This window comes from Hippopotamus amphibius, chromosome 11, assembly GCF_030028045.1.
Source record: "Hippopotamus amphibius kiboko isolate mHipAmp2 chromosome 11, mHipAmp2.hap2, whole genome shotgun sequence".
Taxonomy (NCBI): Eukaryota; Metazoa; Chordata; class Mammalia; order Artiodactyla; family Hippopotamidae; genus Hippopotamus; species Hippopotamus amphibius.
The window spans coordinates 27,074,670-27,095,617 of NC_080196.1; the positions used below are offsets into that span (position 1 = coordinate 27,074,670).

At 44.6% G+C, this 20,948-nt stretch overlaps 1 protein-coding gene across 2 annotated transcripts in view; it reads right to left on the bottom strand.

The window, feature by feature from the left end:
* Positions 1-14,087, bottom strand: part of PAQR8 (progestin and adipoQ receptor family member 8) — a 36,771-nt gene extending 22,684 nt beyond the window's left edge. Inside the window, exon 1 of one of the 2 annotated variants that reach the window (XM_057698058.1) lies at positions 14,042-14,087. Coding sequence is in view for 1 of the 2 variants with exons in the window: in XM_057698057.1 (XP_057554040.1) it covers positions 13,032-13,051 (20 nt within the window). In the remaining variant the exon portion in view is untranslated. Of the gene's footprint in view, positions 1-13,031; positions 13,150-14,041 lie in introns of those variants that run through there. The other variant, XM_057698057.1, reaches the window with a different exon arrangement.
* Between the last annotated feature and the right edge of the window lie 6,861 nt (positions 14,088-20,948).

Sequence of the window (20,948 nt, forward strand, 5' to 3'; positions counted from 1 at the left end):
GGTCTTACTGACTCACCAACCAAACTACAGACCCAATCTACAAACCCACGACAGGTTAGAAAGGGAGATTCACGACCTCCAGTTCCTTCGTGAACCATCAATGTTTAAAACACTTCCCCAGTCATCTGCTTTCCAGAAAGGGTTTAGCATTCTTGAGTGGTAACACATCCCCTCCCTTCGATCTGATTCTTGGTGAAAGAGGAAAGCTGGTTCCTTGCTGTTAGGGACCGAATGTGACCACACGCAGAATGGCTGCAGGGATTTCAGAGTGGGAAGGGCTTTAGAGACCACCTACTTAGGAGAGGGCAAATAGGTGTCAAGCCTAGGCAACTCCCTTGGCAACTGGCTTCCTGGGGTCCTGCAATGAGAGGCATTCAGGCCCCGGCAAGCTCCAGGGAAGATGCTGTGATCGATGTTGTACAAGTCTGCCACCATTCCCAGGGGACACCAGGCTCAGGAGGGGGCTGTGGCACAAAGCCATGTATTTGCCATCCCTGAGCTGACTCTATGATGAAGAGCTAGCGACTCACTGTCTACTGTTTTCCTTAATTTAGTTTTTCAAAAAGTAGAAGTCACACAATCATAAAAAATTATTTTTCAGTATTTGCAACAACAAAGGTTTAAGGAAAATAAATGTTCCCTGAAAAAGACACAGGCTGAGGTCCTCACTGGTATTCCCAGAGAGAGCCAAAGGGGGAATTTCTAGGCTCATTTTCACCTGCACCCTGACAAGGACCATCGTTTAGTGCTTCACAGGTGAGAGGATTAAGAAGGGCTGGGTAGTTCTCCGGTGGTTACATGGCTTCTATGATTGGACTTCATGGGAAAGGGGAAAGAAAAGAAACTGAGGTTTGAGAATCCTTTAAAAGTCACTGATTCCCAAAGCCAAAGGAAAGTATTAAACAGAAAAGTCAATGTGACACTCATTTTGATGGGGAAAAAATGGAGACTCGATTTCTTGAACTTGAACTAGCAAAGCTCTTGATCCTTCAGTCAATAGTATTCATGTGTTTTCTGCTCTGTTCTTAACGCCAATGGACCAAATGGACACACACAAGGCAAATGACACGGTTCCTTTGCCTGACGCTTATATAATCTCTCTCCCTCTCCCCTGAGGTGGGCTTGGATGCCAGAGGCCAGGTCAGATCTCTGGAGAGATAGTTGGCCTCCCAACATCTACTCTGTGTTGTCAGCCAACTGCTCCCAGGTGAGGGGAACGTTTTTGGCAGCAACCGTAGTACACAGCAGGCAAGAGACCTTAAGAAAAGGCAAGGGAGAGGAGGCAGGCATGTGATTCTGGAGACAAATAAATACAATTAGCTGTGCTAGAAACAAACTGAAAAGACTCAGTGGGAAGACGATCATTCCTTCTGCCGAAAGAAAAGCAAAGGGAAATTCATTTTAAAAGAAACCTTTTACTTCCCTTGGCAGCCAGAGCACAATGACAGTCACATTTTCTGTGAAGTCCTTTTCATTGTGGTTTCTCTACCCTTTCAAACTCTAGCACAATAAGGGTTTGACTGCTTTATCAGTTGTGTTGCCCAAAGAGAATCCATTAATATTTCAGGCCGGTCCTTTCATTCCTCGAGATGACAATTCTAAGACTTTCACAGCCATTCTATCCCTGTGTACCTAAATAGACGCTGCTTGCAGCAGTGATTGGGTGTTTGAATTCACAGAAATCAAGTGTTGTCCCTGGGAGTTTGCTTTTCTGCTTCCGGGATCCAACTCCACAGTGTAAGGTTAGTTACAGCAGAGGGGTCTAATGGCTACCTTAACAGGAAGTGGTGGTTAATAGGACAGGCTCTGGAGTTAGGCAACTTGGGTTTGAATCCCAACTCTGCCTTGGATGACCTTGGGCAAATAATTTAACCTCCTTGTGTCTCCCTGTTTTCACCTATAAAATAAGGATATAGTGGTACCTGACTAACAGGGTTGTTTGTTGTTTTCACATTTAAAGAATTACGATAAAAGAGCCCTCATCTTTTAGAAATGCATTCTGAAATGCTCACAAATCAGGATATGATGGCTGGGGTTTGCTTCAAAATCATCTGAAGGTAAGGTGTATGCAGAGAAGTTGGCCATGAGCTTGTAACTGTTGAAGCTGGGGGATGGGCACATGGAGGTGTATGCTACCATTCTGGCCACCTCTGTCTATCTGAAATGTTCTGTAATAGAAAGTATAAGAGAGAGAGAAGATAATACAGGTATCTAGCACACAACATGTGCTGAACTAATGAAACTGTCCTAGATCAGAGGGTTTTGCGGCTGTTTGTTTCTAGGCCGAAAAGGCACTGGGATCGCAGCCTACCTCTCTAGAGACATGGGTGGGTCTGGGACCAGCAAGGTGGGGGATCAGGGGGTTGCACTGAGAACTTCACTGTCACTCTAGGCTGTCCATTATTGCCCAACCTTTCCATCACCAAACCTGTTTTTTTTTGGCCGTGCCGTGCAGCATGTGGGATCTTAGTTCCCCGAACTGGGATTGAACCCATGCCCCCTACAGGGGAAGCGGGGAGTGTTAACCACTGGACCGCCAAGGAAGTCCCATCAAACCTGTTTTAAAGTGATTATTTTAAGTTCTCCATGCTTTGAAAGTTTTCTAAATCAAACACATCCATTAAATGATTCATTACCCTATATCTTTCAGTCGGATACACCTAATCACAGGTCAGAGTTTAGATGAGCTGACAGGTGGCTCCAAATGGAGCTACTATCACCCCAGCCAAAAGCAAAGGACTTTCAATTAATAGTCTGTAGAGCTGTTTCACACACATATACAGTATGTGGTTCTGTAGGCATATGAAATCATGAAAAAGAGCTCAACGCACCACCCCCAGCCCCTACCCCCGCCACCAGAGCCTATGCTTCCAGTAGGTTCAGGGAACCACATGTATACATTTAGCAACTCCCAGCTTCTGAAATCTCTTATATAGGGTGATGCGCTGGGCGGACAGGAAATCCCACGCTGGATCCATTCTAGGCTACAGATCCATTACTGTAAGGAAGCCCTGAATTAAACCCAAACTCATCTGCCCCAGGCCCTCTCATAAACCAGGAACCTGTTACCAGCTCTGATACTTACTGACTATAATGGCCTTGGGCCAGCCACTTCATTTCTTTTTTTCACTGGTAAACTGGGATCTCTCTCTCCTAAACTTGTTTTGAAGAGTAGAGACAATATAAAAAAAAGAAAAAGAAAAAGTGCATTGCAGGCTGCCTGGCACACAGGAATTGTTCAATACATAGCAGGTATTTTATGTGTCTGTACGCCTTCATGTGCACGTGGGTGTATTATGATTACTTCCTTTGGAATCAGGTTAATATATCTAGACACAAGGGTCCTCCAGGCCATGAGACACATCACAGTCACATAATTATGAATACTTTAATATCCTCCTTTTCTTTCATGGGACAAAATTGTGCACACACTTCATGAATTAACCTGAACTTCTTCACCACAATGAGATTTGATGAATCAGTTTCTACCTGCCTGAAATGCTGCCCAGTTTCAATGAAATTCTTGGCGCTTTACCTGAACCTGTCTGGGTGACATTCTACCACTGCAGCCAATTCCAACACTAGCATTAGCCCATGCATGAAATGCCACTTTATAAAGTGCTGGCAACCCAAGAGAACAATATCTTGCTTAAGTGCAGGAATAGAAAAGCGAAGATAGGACTCCTGGAATGAATTCTTTGGACAGAGTGAAATACACCATGGAGAATATAAATTTTCTAATTCAAGAGCCATTACACTCAACATGGATCTTACATCCTCCTCCTTTTTCTCCCATAGTTTATACAATCAATTTGAGTCTAACAGGAAAATGAGAAGATAGTTTTCACCAACGAAGTTTCATTTCTCACAAAAGTACGAGCCACAGGCAATATTCAGAAGAATATGTGTATTGTCCTTCCATCTTCTAGTAGTTTGGGTAAGGGTAGCCTTCCTCCAGTTTTCTAGACTGTAGACTTATCTTGAACCTTTTGGGAAATGCTGGTAGATTCCAAAGAGCAGGTGCTAGGAACAGGGCAAATACATAGTTTCAAGTTACTGGTAAAGAGCAATAAATTATCTATTCCTTAAGAACTGAGATTTTTTTTTTCTTCTTTGCTTTTCTTAATCTTGGACTATATCACCCTAGGTGATAAATGTCACTGCCTTTAATGTAGTGTCTCAAGACCAAAAAAAACCTCTTAAATCAATAACCCTAACTCTGATCTCCTTTAGGTTCTTACCGTCCCAGGAACCAGCTCAGCCTGGAAAAGGGGCAGAGCTTGGTTCTTCTCTGGGTGTGCTCATCTCGAAAACTTGACTTCTCCTATTACCTCTATTACAGACTACTAACATTTATTATAATTATTATTAACTCACTCATTCAACAAACACTGCTCTGCTACAGTATGGAGTCCTCCTCACATAAGAGAATAGGGACAGTTTATTAGCCATCTATCAATAGATGGCTTGGAGATTGTACCCTTCCAGACACACCAAGGATGAAAGCCTTCCCTAAGCCCCCGGCTTAACTCAACCTAATCATCCAACCCAGGTGACTTCCAGCCGAAGGTGGTTTCCCCAGCTTTGGGGAAGTGGGGCTCTGAAAGTCATGTAGGATAACATGAGGTCTTATTCTTCCACTCTAAGCTGCTGAGCATAACCAACCAGCACCTTCTATTTACACATGGCCTGAGCTTTGCTTCAGCTCTGTGCACAGGTATGAGGAAGCCTTGAGGAATCCTTTCCCCACCTACCTCTGAAGCAGAGCATCCTCCCTACAGCTCACCTCCAAACTGTAACCTCTGTAAGGGCGGGGACTGCATTTGGGCTCAACATTCCATCTTTACCCCATGTTCAGCATATACCCTGGCCCTGGTAAGCCCTTGATACTGATGAATGAATGAATGAATGAACAAGATATCCTTTGCTCCCCAGACGACCAAGAAGTCCGTCATATCTCACTCCACGGGGTTAGTGTTCAGGTTCCTTCTCAGCCAGGACTACCCAGGCCACATGTGAAGCTGGCACTCCTCACCCCCAGGTTGCTCAAGGATCAACTGTATACTTCCTGACACCAATAGGTGTTCGGTCAGTAGTTATTATTTTGACATATTATTTGAAGTTGTGTCAAGCTCATGCTCCAACTACATCAGAAGAGACAGAAAGATGTGGTGGACAGAGCCCTGTAGCAGTAATTGGTGAATCAGATCCAGGCTTTTTTTTTTTTTTTTGGCTGTGTTAGGTCTTCACTGCTGCGTGCAGGATTTCTCTAGTTGCGGAGACTGGGGACTATTCTTTGTTGCAGTGCTCCGGCTTCTCGTTGCCGTGACTTGTTGTGAAGCACAGGCCCTAGGGCGTGCGGGCTTCTGTAGTTGCAGCAGGTGGGCTCAGTAGTTGTGGCACATGGGCTTATTTGCTCTGTGGCATGTGGGATCTTCCTGGACCAGGGGTCGAACCTGTGTCCCCTGTATTGGCAGGCAGATTTTTAACCACTGTGCCACCAGAGAAGTCCCCCTGTAGCACTAACTGAAAGCCCTGGGTTTGAGTTCTTATTTTTGCCCTTTTCTTATTGTGACTTTGACAAATTTCTTACCATCTCCAGCCCCGAGTTTCCTTCATCTATATAAAAAAAGTCAATATGATGACATCTGCCTTCCATGCCTCACAGGGTGGTTGCAAAAGTTGTATTTGACAAGATGTATAAAAGCACTTTGAAAACTGTCCAGCAGATGCACACACAGAAATATTGAAAGAGGTAAGTTTGTTAATATTAAATATCTCTAAGGCTCTAAAAATTTTCCAAGCTTTTTTGACTGCAGCCCATTAGAAAGAACATATTTTACATCACAAGCAGGCATACATTCATCCTTCACTAAAACAAAAGCTTAACAAAACAATATTTATGTTACTCATGTTTTTAATTTGGCTCTTTTTTTCCTTTTGTTTTCTTTATTCTTTTTCTTAAATGCAGCTCATTAATTTCACAAGGCATGGTCCTGACTCTCAACCTCTCATTGGGCAAGAGAATCATCTGAGGAGCATCTTAAAAAATCTGATGCCCAGGCCCCGCCCACCGAGATTTTGAATCAACAGTCGGGGTGGGGCCCAGGCATCTGCACTCTTAGAAAGCCCAGATGACTCTATCATACAACCAGGACTGAGAAGCACAGAACTGATGGTTTCTAGCTCACAATGAAAAACCACTGCGTTATTTACATCCTGGTCTGCTAAACACTCTCGGAATGTAGTCCCACCCCCACCCCGCTGAGGCTCCTCTGGTTACTCTGAATAGACCACTGACTCCTCTGGCTCCAGGTACAGCAGGAAAACAGCAGAGCAGGAAGGTCAAAGCGGAGCCTGGGCTTTATGGGTGGCCTCCTTTCTCCTCCCAGATGGCTGGGGAGCCCCACGCAGAGCAAAAACTGCAGCGGATTTGGAGTATTTTGTTAAAAGTGAAGGGACCCCCCCCAATAACATTTTGCTTGAGTAGGAGGGGCTGAGGAGAAGTAAAGAGAAACTGCCAGACGCCTGGCCTGCTTACACAGCAGAGGAAGCTCTGACTGTGCAGAGATAGGGGTCGAAGTAGAGCCTAGAAGACAAGCTGGGGATGGTGTGGGGGTAGGGCTTCCCCGCCTGGCCTTCTCCTCCTTCCAAGCGTGGCTCAGAGGAAACAGAAAGCTCCTCCAGCCTCAGTTCATCTTTGCCCTCCACAAGAGAGGTCTGGGACACTACGCTGCTCTCCTGGTTGGAGTGACCTGCAGCCCACTGTCAGCAGAACCAGGGCAGAACCTGGGCCAGAATGCAGGAGGAACCACAGACACTGGGGGCCCTAAGTCTATGTCCCTGCCCTACTCTTGGACACATGGATGGGATCAAGAAACCTGACTTGGTTCTGTACACGATGGGTTCAAAAGCCAAAGATATCTATTTGAAGCATAGTCCTTGGATTTACTAACCAGACATAATACTAAGAGTTACCATTTACCAGGTACCTCTGTGAGCTAAGTACTTATACACTATTTCATCTAATTCCACAATAGCACTTCAGACTTGCATTTTATAGACACTCAGGTTAAGGAACTCACCCAGGGTTGTTCCAGGATGCTAACACAGGTTGGTCCCCACTCCAGGTCCCTTGCTCTAGTCCAGCGTCTCTCAGCACCACTGGCGTTTGGGGCTGGAAAATTCTTTGTTGTGAGGGGATGCCCTGTGCATTATTAATACCTAGCAGCATCTCTGGCCTCTACCCATTAGATGCCAATAACATCTCTCCTCTTTCCAGCTGTGAAAATCAAAAACAACTCCGGACACTTCCAAATGTCCTGGTGGGCTGGGGTGAGGGGGATGCAAAATCACAGCCCCTGCTCCTTATTAAGAACCACTGCTCTAGTCTAAACCACCCTGCTGTATTGTTTCCTGGGTGTCAACTACCATTCAGAAGAGAGATAGAGCAAGGGCCAAACAGCACTGTGGAGGAGATAATCAGAACACGACAGGATTATGGAACAACAATAGTAGCCCCCTATCCTATGGTTATACAGTGATCCCTCAGTATCTGCGGGGGATTGGTTCCAGGACCCTCCTCGGGTACCAAAATCTGTGGATGCTCAAGTCCATCATATACGATGGCATAGTGTTTGCATGGAACCTACCCACATCTGCCCATATACTTTAAAACATCCCTAGATTACTTAGCATACCTAATACAATGTAAATGTTATGTAAATAGTTGTAAATACAATGTAAATACTATGTAAAGTAAATGCTATATAGGTGGTTGCTTGTGCATAGCAAGTTCAAGTCTTGCTTTTTGGAACTTGCTGGAATTTTTTTTCTGACTATTTTCTGATGCTTATTTCAATTCACATTTTAAGGCAAGACAAGAAAATTTTAAACATAAAAATTTTCTCTGCACTTCAGCCTCCTCTCCCCCCTCTACTGTTCATTGTGCATCTGTATTCTGCATTAACCAGGCTCTCCACTGGCAGAAATACCTGCTCAAACATAAAGATACTGTTCTTCTGACAGCCACATAACTCCTTAGAAGATAACATTCCTTTGTCAATCCTTAACGGGTCATGATAACCCACCCTCGCCTTGTAACTGCAGACATCTTTGGTGAGCTTTACGTACCATACCAATGTATCATTTCCCTTAAAGAGAGCAATCGGTGCAGAACAGACTGGTCAGATGACTGGGGAGAAGCTGGGCACACCTAATGGAGGCTCTTCACTTAAGTGCTTACTTACGACTTCGTTGATGCTACTAGCTGTATGACTTGTATTCTGCCCATTGTACCAGATTATTGTTTCTTGCATTACCAGATGTGTGACTGAGCCCCCAATAAAATTAATGATGATTAGCTGACTTGAAATGATTGATCAAAGATGGAGTTTTATAAGAGCAATGATTATAACAGTGTAATTCTAGATGTGGGAAGAAGCAACAAGAGGCTACCATTTCCTGGACCATAAGACAGGCCGTCCAGAGGCTTTGGTTACTGTGAACAGGGCCTAGTCCAGTAATAGCACATTGAGTGGCTTATCAACCAAATCCTCGCCTGACCTGGGAATGAGCATCCCTAGTGCCATATGACAAAGTGGTCACGAAATACCTCCCAAACCTTGGTCAAAATTAAGACGAAAGGGGAAGAAACTGTAAAATAAAGAATGTTGCCCACCATCATTTCTACAAGGATGAAGTCACTGGCCACTACAGTTGCTGACCGATGCAGTGCCCCCTGAAAGCAATCAGGGCGAAGATCAGGATGAGGCATTTTGTGCCGTGGGAAAACTGACAGAACCAGCCCTCAGGTAGTTAGATATTTTCAGGAGAAAATTTTATGAATCCAGTGTCTTGCATCTTCGTATCCTTAGAGGGGCACTAAAACCATTAACTAAGATACCTGTTCCTTGCGAACAGCAGTAACTCCACCAAGATGTGTGCTTGATTACACGTACCCCCTTCTCCAGAATCACATCTCTACTGGTCTCCCCCTTCACCTCTTTTGAACATTTCCTCAGAGCTCTCTGAGAGACTGTCTCCCGGGTTACAATCTTCAGGTTGGCGCAAATAAAATTTTCCATTTCTTTCTTAGCTTGACTATGGATTCATGTTTTCGTTGACACTTCCATCCACAGTTGGTTGAATCTGAGGATGCAGAGCCCCCTCCCCCTCCACCGCCTCCAGCCTCCATAGGGAAGGCAGGCTGTACATCACTTTACAATTTGCTAAGTACGTTTAGAGCCCTTATTTCCTTTTATGGCATCTGAGTGCATAGCAGGATCTAATCCTGAAAGAGTTAATCCATGTCAAAAAACATGAACACTATCCAGAGATCTAGATATTTAGCCTCTCCAAGAAATGGAGGGAAAAGAACATGTAGTGAAATCCATGTTAAATCTTAGCCCCATAAGCAATTAGGAGAAAAAAACTCTTGCTAATGCACTGTCCTAGGCGAGCACATTATATGAACTTCTGGAGGAAGAAATGTGTTTCTTACACCTCTGTCTCCTGCACATACTTTGCTGAAACACACATTTCATGAAACATCTATTTCATAGTAACCCCCAACGATTTGATTAAAATTAAGGTAAAGTTAATTGTATGTAATATTTTTAATAAAATCCATAAATCTGCCAAAAATTAACGTTGATATTTATGGCAGAGCTAAGAACATAGTGCCAGGTTCTTCCTCCCTATTGTTTAAAAAAAGCAGAAAAAACCTCCAGTTTAACTGAAATAAATGTTCCTCAGAATCATCCCTTTCACTGTATGCCAAGAGAATTATAGCTATGTCATTAATAACATTTCATTGGATCAAGGAAAAAAAAACTATAGAAGAAGCTTTTAAAAAATTTTCCTTCAGCTTTTTACCAAACTGTATATACCTAATACACAATCAAAAAAGGACTATTCATTTTTAAATATATTGGAATTAAAAATAAAGTAGCTAGCTATAGTTGTTGTTAAGGTCTCTCTTCAAAAACTCCTGAGAGGGGACTTCCCTAGTGGCACAGTGGTTAAGAATCCACCTGCCAATGCAGGGGACACAGGTTTGAGCCCTGGTCCAGGAAGATCCCACATGCCGTGGAGCAGCTAAGCCCATGCATGACAACTACTGAGCCCATGTACCACAACTACTGAAGCCCGTGTGCTCTAGGGACCATGAGCCACAGCTACTGAGCCTGCATGCTGCAACTACTGAAGCCCAAGTGCCCAGAGCCCATGCTCCGCAACAAGAGAAGCCACCACAATGAGAAGCCCGCACACCACAATGAAGAGTAGCCTCCATTCTCCACAACTAGAGAAAGCCTGCGTGCAGCAATGAAGACTCAAAGTAGTCAAAAATAAATAAATAAAACTAAATTAAAATTAAAAACAGAGGGGCTTCCTAGGTGGCGCAGTGGTTAAGAATCCGCCTGCCAATGCAGAGGTCACGGGTTTGATCCCAGCTCCAGGAAGATCCCACATGCCGCGGAGCAACTAAGCCCGTGTGCCCAAAAAAAAAAAAAAAAAAAAAATTAAAAACAGAAACCAAAAAACTCCTGAAAGGCCAGGAAAGCAAAAACCAAGTGTTCTCATTGACATGTTCATCTGCAAAGCCCAACTAAAGGGAGTATCATTACTTGGAAATGATAAATTTCTACATGAAATTTGTTAAAAAGGGATTTTAATACATAACTATCAATAAGTACTATTAATAAGACAAAGAGCTAGACTCTGTGGAGTACTGATTATGTATGGGACACTGATCTCAGGGTTCCACACTCTAAGTCTTATTTTATCTTCATCACAGCCCCATGAGGTACCTACTCATTATATCTTCATTGTAAGAAAACTGAGGCCAAAAGAGATGAATAACTTGTCCAAGATCACAGCTAAATCAAGATTCAAGCCATGGCTGTATGAAGCTTTAGGTTATACAACCTGAAAAAAAAATTGGGAATTTAGGGAAATAATGGCAGAAAAGGGATATGTTAATTTTTCATGCTGTGTGCTATGGAATCCCAAAACCAAATGGATTTTCAGAAATCATTCTCTTTCCCTTGATTCTATATAGATTGACTCACATAAAACCTCAGGTACCAGGCATCAATGACCCATGGGGTAAGTGACTTTCTGACTACCTTTTTTTCTGGGAAAAAAAAAAATACAAGTCTCTTGTTCATTTTGCTTTCTGTAAAAATGCAAAGGGATGGAAACTGCCTGGTAAAGAGTACATGGGAGGGGAAAAGAAAGGCTTACTTTCTCCAGCCCGATACCAGTTTTTTGCACACACACCAGAGCACAAACACCCAAATGAAGGCTGCATTTCAAAGCAACTACTTTACAATCCTAAACACATACATATACTTTTTACTGGATGACCCTTGTACAACTGCAAGTCCTTCAAGAGGACTTTCATTACTTTAATGGACAGACTTCCTATTACAACCTTGATACTCCACCGCAGTTGGCCCCACACAATTTTTGGCTGTTTCCCAACTGCGGAAGGTTTGCCATCCCAGAGGCAATTCAGTCAACATGTTGCCAACTCTGAAGGCAACTCCAAAGCAGGAGCTCCAAAACTATTCTCGGCAATGAGAGCATCACTAGAATTAGTACACAGCTCACCAAGATGAGGTTTCTGAAGGAGAGAAACATGAATTGATTCAAATGTATAAATACTGGTGTATTTATCCTAACATCTGGATAAAGAATTGGAAGAATGGGACTTCCTTGGTAGCGCAGTGGTTAAGAATCCACCTGCCAGTTCAAGAGCCACAGGTTTGATCCCTGGTCCGGGAAGATCCCACATGCCCGTGTGCCACAACTACTGAGCCCACGTGTCACAACTACTGAAGCCTGAGTGCCTAGAGCCGTGCTCCACAACAAGGGAAGCCACGGCAATGACAAGCCCGGGCACCACAATGAAGAGTACCCCTGGCTCACTGCAACTAGAGAAAGCCCTCGGGCAGCAATGAAAACCCAACACAACCAAAAAAAAAAAAAAGAAAATAAATAAATGTTTAAAAAAAAAAAAAGAACTGGAAGAATCAGCTAGCTATATGTCCGAGTGGATAAATACGCTACAGCAATAATGGTCATGTGTTATCATTTTGCATTACAATAGCGCAGATTTTGGTGCAAGGTTCTGACCACCCCCGGTGGAAAAAGAAAAAGTTTGTCCTGAAATGATACCTGTGAGATGAATAGATCACTTTTCCATTAACTTCCGTAATTATTGAAGAGCTTTCCTTTTCTTGAAGAAAAAAAAATGGGCTCCACACTTTGTCCTCCCAGGAAGCTCAAACCTCAGTGTGTAGCAGAAGATGGACCTGTATCTAAAGAGGAGGGGTGGGAGGCATCTCTCCCCTCCCTGCCTCTCAAAGCCCAGGCACCTTCTAAGGGAGAAATCCACTTAACAGGACTCCCAGGGCCCTGGGTCTTCCTAAATTAGCTATTATATCAAATAATTAAACTAATTACCACACATAATTAACCATATAGGATATGTTAATATGAGATGTCAATACTGTTTAATTACTTAAAGGGAGCCAGGCCCCCAAGACAAACAACAGAAAAAAAATAAACTAGACAGTGTACTGGTCGTTTGTTTATCTTCAGACAGGCCCTAGAATGTCCATCTGTTGAGGTCCTAAGCAGCCTAGCACCCTGCCAGGTGACCCGTTCAAGGGTGCAGCAGCTCAGGGTGCGTACAGGCTGTGCACATCCTAAGAGGGCAGTCAAGGGCAATCCACTTTCCATGCAGGTAACTCCTACTAACTCCAGTAAAGGGAGCCCTCGCCAACAGAAACAATCCCAAACTATACAATACTCCTCGTGTTTACTCGGCTGTAGAATGCTGTGCATTTGTGGGCGGTTCGTGTGTATGTGTGTACGCCGGCGCCTTCCTGATTTTCCTCCCGTTTTTACTCAGAAACAGCCTCTCACAAAGTACAGGAGAGGGGAGAGCAAGTAGCACATGTGGATCTAAAAATTACACACACCCGTATTATGAGTTACACACACACTCAGGTAGAGCTTACCTGTACATTGGAAAACTCATTCCAGACTTGTTCTTTTAAGCCCAGACTCTTCTCATCAGATCCCTGGGCAAAATCACTTCCAACCCAGCTCAGAAATATGAGATGCAACCAAAAGCTTGTCCAGCCCGCAAGTCTCCCTTTTTTGAGCCTGTGCCTGAGGGCCCACAGATGCATAGAGCACTGCGGTGCCCGCGCGGGGTCAGCGAGGTGCGGCCCTCCCTGGTCCCCCGCCCAAGTTCCCAACACTCCCAGAGGGGAGTGCGGGGTCCCCACCCGCCCCCGTCTGGGGGGGCCCGTCTCGTGCTCTCGAGTGGGTGCCCCCTCGAGGTTGCCATGACCCCATTCCACCGAGGGGGCGGTGTCCCCTAGGCCGAGACGTTCCCTGAGTCCCTGCCCCACCACCCAGCCCGCCGCCTCGGACCCCCGCCGCGGCGTTCCAGCCCTCCAACCCCCCATCCCCCAGAGCAGAACCCCCAGCTCTCCGCACGACTCGGTTTCCCGCGCTCGCCCTCTTGGAAAAGCCTCTTCCATCCTTCCCGGGAGAAGCCGCTCGCCTCGCCCCACCCTACCCTTTCCGGGGTTCCTCTCCCTCGGGCTCCCCTCCCGCCCCGCCCGCCTCGGGCTTCCTCTCTCTGTACTCCCTTCCCGGGCTCTGCTCCCCTCCGCCCTGCGGAGGGCGCCCCAAGAATGCCGACAGAGCACCCCTCATTCTGCATCCCTCCGGACCTCTGCAACGTCAAGATCCAGACCCTCAGTCCTCCAGGCTCGGGCTTCGGGACTCCCCAACTTCGCGTTCCTGAATCGCCGCCCCGCCCTCAGGGCTCCCAGACTCCCCAAAACCGGGCACTGACTCCCCGCCCCCGGGCTCGGGTTCCTCCACATCGCGACGCTCCTCCGGACTCCCCAACGTCGCGATCCTGACATCCCCGTGCTTGCGCCCGGGGGATCCCCAACAGCCAGGTCCTGACTCGCCTCCCGCCCCGCTCCGTGCCTCCAGCCCCGGGACTCACCGGCAGCGGCGGCCGAGCCCGTGCACGCAGCCCAGCCCGCACTCCCGGCCCGGGCTCCCAGCTTCCTGCAGGCGGCAGTGACTGCGGCCGGCGCTTCTCGGTGGAGCGGCCGGCGCTTCTCGGAGGAGCAGCCGAGAAGAGGGGACCGCCGGGGGCGGGCTCCGCCCGGCTCCGCCCCTTCCCGGCCCCGGGGGCGGGATGCGCAGACCCGCGCACCCACCGCCGCCGCGGGTGCCGCTAGCGAGGAAGTTGACTTACGCTTCTTCCTTCCAGCCCGGGTCGGGCCCGCACAGCCCCTTTTCCGCTGCTAAAGGCCCAAGGGGACAGGAGAAAAAGAAGCTAGTCAACCGCTGTCCTGTTCTTTCCAAGACCCACCCCAGGGGAGCATTGCCGGAGTCTTTCGGGAGGGGGAACAAACAACAAACTTCATCTTTTATATTAAGACTGAATCCAATCAACTCTTACCACCCGAATCTGCACATTCAGAGTCATTCTGCCTATGAAATCACGACACATCAAGGAGGACGACTGCACACGCAGACTTTCACACCCCTGAGATACACCCTCGAAGGACTCCCCCATGACTTATGCACCACACAGACACACCTCTTACACTAATACCCTAGCACCCACTTCTATACCCCATCTCCTCTAGTGGGTCCCAATAACAATGACCTGCATACACAAGGTGTGTGTGGGGGGGGGGAGGGGTCAGGAGAGGAAATTTCACATTTGGTCCTGGACTTGCCCTCCCCACCCACAATGCTATTCATATTTTACCATGAGAAAAATACACTTAGGGGCTTCCCTGGTAGTACAGTGGTCAAGAATTCGCTTGCCAATGCCGGGGACACGGGTTCGATCCCTAGGCGGGGAGATCCCACATGCCATGTAGCAGCTAAGCCTGTGCTCCTCAACTACTGAGCCTGTGCTTGAGCCCGGGAGCCACAACTAATGAGCCCATCCATGTTCTGCAACTACCAGAGCATTAAAAAGTACACATACATATATATATGCATTAAAAGTATATATATATACATCTACTAACATAACAATTAGCTTTGCTGTTAAAAAACAGTCTTCATTGTCTGGAAAAAAAAGAGAAGCCCATCAGATCCTGGGAAGATGGCCTGCACCAGTGCTATTCTAAGAGATTCATTTAATTCATTTCATGACACTGCTGAGACAGGCAGCCCTGACTCTTGTCTGTTGAAACCTGGCACTTTGCCATTATATGCTGTATGAAATCACTTATATATGGAATCTAACAAATAATCCAAACAAGTGTATATGCAAAACAGAAACAGACTCACAGGTATAGAAAGCAAACTTGTTACTGAAGAGAAGGGGCAAGAAAGGCGTATGGGATTAAGAGATTCAAACTGCTATGTATAAAATAGATAAGCAACAAGGATATACTGTATAGCACAGGGAATTATATCCATTATCTTGTAATAACTTACTATGGAATATATTCTGCAAAAATACTGAATCACTATGCTGTACATCTGAAACTAATGTAATATTGTAAATCACCTATACTTCAATTTACAAAATTGAGATCAAACTAAAAAGTAATAATGAAAATAAAATTTGCTTTGCTAAACACACATCACATAAAATTAAAAATATTTTAATTGTGGTAAAATATGCATAATATAAAATTAACCACCTTAACCATTTTCTAAAATGTACAGTTCAGTAAAGTACTTTCATATCTTTCATGCCTTTTAAAACTACTTGGCTCTCATACTGGCTCCTTTCATTTCCTACTCTGAGATGGCCCACTTTGGTAACTCTGGAAAAAAGAGTGACATTATTTTTGAATCATTAGAAGAGGCTCTTGGATCTTTCATAAAAGGGATGACATAAAATTCATATTTTAAGCCAAGAAACTTTAAGCATAAACCTTTTTCTCTGCCCTTTGGCCTCATCCCTCCCCTCTACTGTTCATTGTGCATCTGCATTCTGTATCAGCCAGACTCCCCAGTGGCAGAAATACCTGCTCAAACATAAATATCAGTTGCTCTTCTTTGGATGCCAGACACATAACTCCTTAGACGATAACATTCCTTTGTCAATCCTTAACGGGTCATGATGACCCACTACTCACCTTGTACCTGCAGACATCTTTAGTGAACTTTACATACAATAACAATATATCATTTCCCTTAAAGAGAGCAATTGACGCAGAGCAGACTGGTCAGATGACCTGGGGAGATACTGGGCCACACCTAATGGAAGCTCTTCACTTAAGTACTTACTTATGACCTTGTTGATGCTACTAGCTGTATGACTTGTATTCTGCCCATTGTACCAGATTATTGTTTCTTGCATTACCAGATGTGTGACTGAGCCCCCAATAAAATTAATGATGATTAGCTGACTTGAAATGATTGATCAAAGATGGAGTTTTATAAGAGCAATGATTATAACAGTGTAATTCTAGATGTGGGAAGAAGCAACAAGAGGCTACCATTTCCTGGACCATAAGACAGGCCGTCCAGAGGCTTTGGCTGCTGTGAACAGGGCCTAGTCCAGTAATAGCACATTGAGTGGCTTGTCAACCAAATCCTCGCCTGACCTGGGAATGAGCATCCCTAGTGCCATATGACAAAGTGGTCACGAAATACCTCCCAAACCTTGGTCAAAATTAAGACGAAAGGGGAAGAAACTGTAAAATAAAGAATGTTGCCCACCATCATTTCTACAAGGATGAAGTCACTGGCCACTACAGTTGCTGACCGATGCAGTGCCCCCTGAAAGCAACCAGGGCGAAGATCAGGACGAGGCATTTTGTGCCGTGGGAAAACTGACAGAACCAGCCCTCAGGTAGTTAGATATTTTCAGGAGAAAATTTTATGAATCCAGTGCCTTGCATCTTCCCATCCTTAGAGGGGCACTAAAACCATTAACTAAGATACCTGTTCCTTGCAAACAGCAGTAATTCTGCCAAGACGTGTGCTCGATTACACGTACCCCCTTCTCCAGAATCACATCTCTACTGGTCTCCCCCTTTACCTCTTTGGAACAGTCCTCAGAGCTCTCTGAGAGACTGTATCCCAGGTTATAACCCTCATATTGGCTCAAATAAAATTTTCCATTTCTTTTTTAGATTAATTATTGATTAATGTTTTCATCCACAAAAGACAGAGTAGCCTCTAGTATACGGAAATTCATAGCTAATGTCCCTACACGCAACACTCTCATATGGCAACAAAATTTTGACTTGTGTTTTTTCCAAAAGCTGGAAACAGGCAAGATCTTGGATTGCAGTGTTTCCTCTAAAAGAAGAATGGTAAACTTCTACTCCAATCAACATTCTATCTGACACAGTGCTCTTTCAGATTGCTCTTGAAAGCCAAAGAACAAGCATATGCAACATCTTTAAAAAATAGATATGCAAGACTAAGGGGCTATTTTTGTCCCAAGCTCTAAAGAATTAATTTGGTCCATTTTATACTGTATACATACCACACTGACAGTGTTTTTCTATAATTTCTACTGTGTGTTTATATAGGATTTCTTTTCCAAGAAGTCCAAAGTGCCTGTGATGACATCATATCCCTAAATTTCATAATTTTTTGTAAAGTAGGGAAGGGGTAGGAAATGTTAGCCTTACTGTAACACGGAGACATGGAAGTGTGATGTACTTAAACCACCTGCCTGGAATGTCTGGTGTACTGGTTTATACTGGTCTATCTTAAAAGAAGACCAACTACAAGACCTACTTGTGAAAACTTACACAAGAAACAGAGTTGTTTAAAAGCCCTAGTTACTATTGTTTTCACATCTAACAGAAAGACTGGGGGCCATTCATTTCTTAACCACGTTGGCAGAGAAAAGGAGAGGAGAGGCACTTTGCACTGAGGTTAGAAGTGTGGTCTTGGAAGTGAGACTATCCTGGGTTTGAGACTGAGCCCCACTGCTTAGAGCCTTTGGTAAGTTACTCAACCTTTCTGTGCCTCAGGCTCCTTATCTGTACAATGGAAATAATCATAGCCGCTTCATACAGTTATTGCTAGAATTAAATGAAAGGCACATATTAGACACTCAGCATTGTGCCTATCACATGATAAGGGCTTGATAAATGTGGGTAAAAAAGGCAATGGTTTCATGTAAGTGGTTGCTTATAGGAGCCCTGATGCAATTTTACTTGAAGAAAAGATATAGGGGATGACATGGGAGGAACTGGGGAAACTTAAAGATCTATATTTTCAACATGTCAACTGGAATAAAAATAGGTAATGTGAGTTTCAGTTTTATTTGTGGACTTACTGAGGACTATAGCCCAGGAGACAGCCTCTCAGATAGCTCCAAGGAACTGTTCTGAAGAGGTCAGTGTCGATGTCATTTTGGCAAAGCGTACATGCAATCAAGCACAGATCTTGGAGGAAGGGCTGCTAGTCATGAGGAACAGGTATCTTAGTTAATGGTTTTAGTGCTTTTCTAAGCACAGTATGAGAAGAGGCAAGAATTTGGGCTCATAAAATTTTCTCCTGAAAACATCCAACTATCTGAGGACCTGTTCTGCCAGTTTTCCCAGTGCACAGAGTGCCACATCCAGATCTTTGCCCTGAATTCCTTTTACTGTGTACTGCACAGGTCAGCAACTGCAGTGACTACTGACTTGGTTTTTTTTGGCCTCACCCTGCTGCGTGGCATGTGGGATCTTTGTTGCCCCCACAGTGATCAAACCCATGCCCCCTGCAGTGGAAGCATGGAGTTTTAATCACTGGACCGCCAGGCAAGTCCTGACTTGATTTTTGTAGAACTGGATGACGGGCAACACTCTTTAGTTGGCAAACCCTTAAGTCACATCTATCCTTTCCTTAACATTCCATTATCAGATAGCTGCCCATACTTAGCATTTCTATTTAGACGCCCTGCCAGCTGGCCAACTGGGAAAGCGACCATGACACTAATTTCACCAATTTCACACGCAGGATGCTGATGCACCATGGCTGAATCAGACTGCAAATAAAAACAATGGTTTTCTTGTGCTGTGTGCCTATGTTATCTCATTTAATGATGGGATGATAGGGTTCATTAAGGCTAGCTTGATTTCATCTGGTGTGGTTCATTCCTTTTTATTTTCTCCCCTTTATTTCTTTTTTTTTTAAATAAATTTATTTATTTATTGGCTGCGTTGGGTCTTCATGGCTGCACACAGGCGTTCTCTAGTTGCAGCGAGCAGGGGCTACACTTCATCGTGGTGCATGGGCTCCTCATTGTGGGTGGCTTCTGTTGTTGCAGAGCATGGGCTCTAGGTGCATGGGCTTCAGTAGTTGCAGCACATGGGCTCAGTAGTTGTGGTGCACGGGCTTAGTTGCGCTGCAGCATGTGGGATTTTCCTGGAGCAGGGATCGAACCCATGTCCCCTGCATTGGCAGGTGGATTCTTAACCACTGTACCACCTAGGAAGTCCCCTCCCTTTTATTTCTTAATAATAACTATTAATTAACAATTCAGGTAGCAAACCAATTAACACAGGTATACAAGAGAGACAAGATGCAGAAATTGCTCCTGGGCCCTCAGTAGACCTGAGCACGTTTAAGGCTGTGTGGCTGTGCATCTGATCTCCTCTCTAAGTATCTAGTTCCTGGTTGAAGAGTTATCAGTGATAAACTGAATAAATGAATGATAAAGTGACCAAACAGGAAACCTTCAATTATTAATAAAATAACATGAATTGCTAAATCCCAGCAACATTTGATGGGTACAAGGGTTAATTTAACATTTATTCCTAAATGAGACTTAAATTTAGGACACACAGTACATAATTGGATCATGGTAATTTAGTGGCAAATAAACATGTGGATCTTAAAATATGAGGCCTTTTCTTACTCTTCAGTAGAAATTTCAACTAAAAAGCCTCAAAGTAAATGGCCCTGATGGCTCCCCACTTCAAAGGTCCTGAAAATTACATTTCTTCCATTCACTTCGCTCCTGATTTTTCATCATTATATCCTGGGGTGGGAGTGCAGGGTGTGGGGGATGGGGAAAATCAGAAACATTGAACTTCAAAGACTGATGTCAAAAGTTTTGCAAAGTAAACGTTTTTCAGTCTGCCCAACTCTGATTCAATCCAGACTGAGTTCTAAAGGAAGATTCTGGAGGGAAATTTCTCGCATTTGCTAGAGAAGGAAAGCCATGTGAACTTACCCAGGATGGAAAACTGAGGTTGAACCTTTGGACTTTGCCACTCCCTCGTTGGGGTGTCACTAGGGGAGGTACACACACTCATAGTTTTGGTCTATCATCTAAATTAGGCCAATGAACAAAGCCATGAACCACCCTCTGTTGGAGAGCGGGGGGTCAGAATCCCCTGCAGTGTCAGAGTGTTCTGTCCATAGCTTTTTAGCCGATTTCTGTCTGGAGGACTTATCTTGGCTCTCAGTTCCTTTAAATAGGATGGAAAGATGAAAATGGCAATCTTGGACACGAAGAGTAACAACTGCATTATTCATGCTTGATGCTGGCTTGGTTTCAGGGTTTTAATGATTTAAAAAAAGAAAAAAAAAATCAATGCATCAATTGACCAGTTTAATACAGCTGGTGTTTACTGAGTCTCTTTCCACTGCTTAGGGGGGAGCCTGGGGGCAGAACTGCCCTGTCCAGATGAGACTGGGATGAGGCAGATAAGCTGGAGTCTTCTCCAGTTCATATTTATGCCTCTCTGAATGAGCTCAGGGCCCTGGATGTTGGGCCAGGTTTAAAGATTTCAGTTTGGTCTAATGAGGCACAGCATCTTTTTTTTTTTTCTCTTTAAGACATAGCATCTTAAGCTGACTTCTCTTACCTTGTTACATCATTTTGTAATTCCCTGTTTACTTCTTTAGCTCCTCCACTGGACTGCAAGCTTCTAGAGAACAAAGTTTATGAACATGCTATTAATTGCCAAACC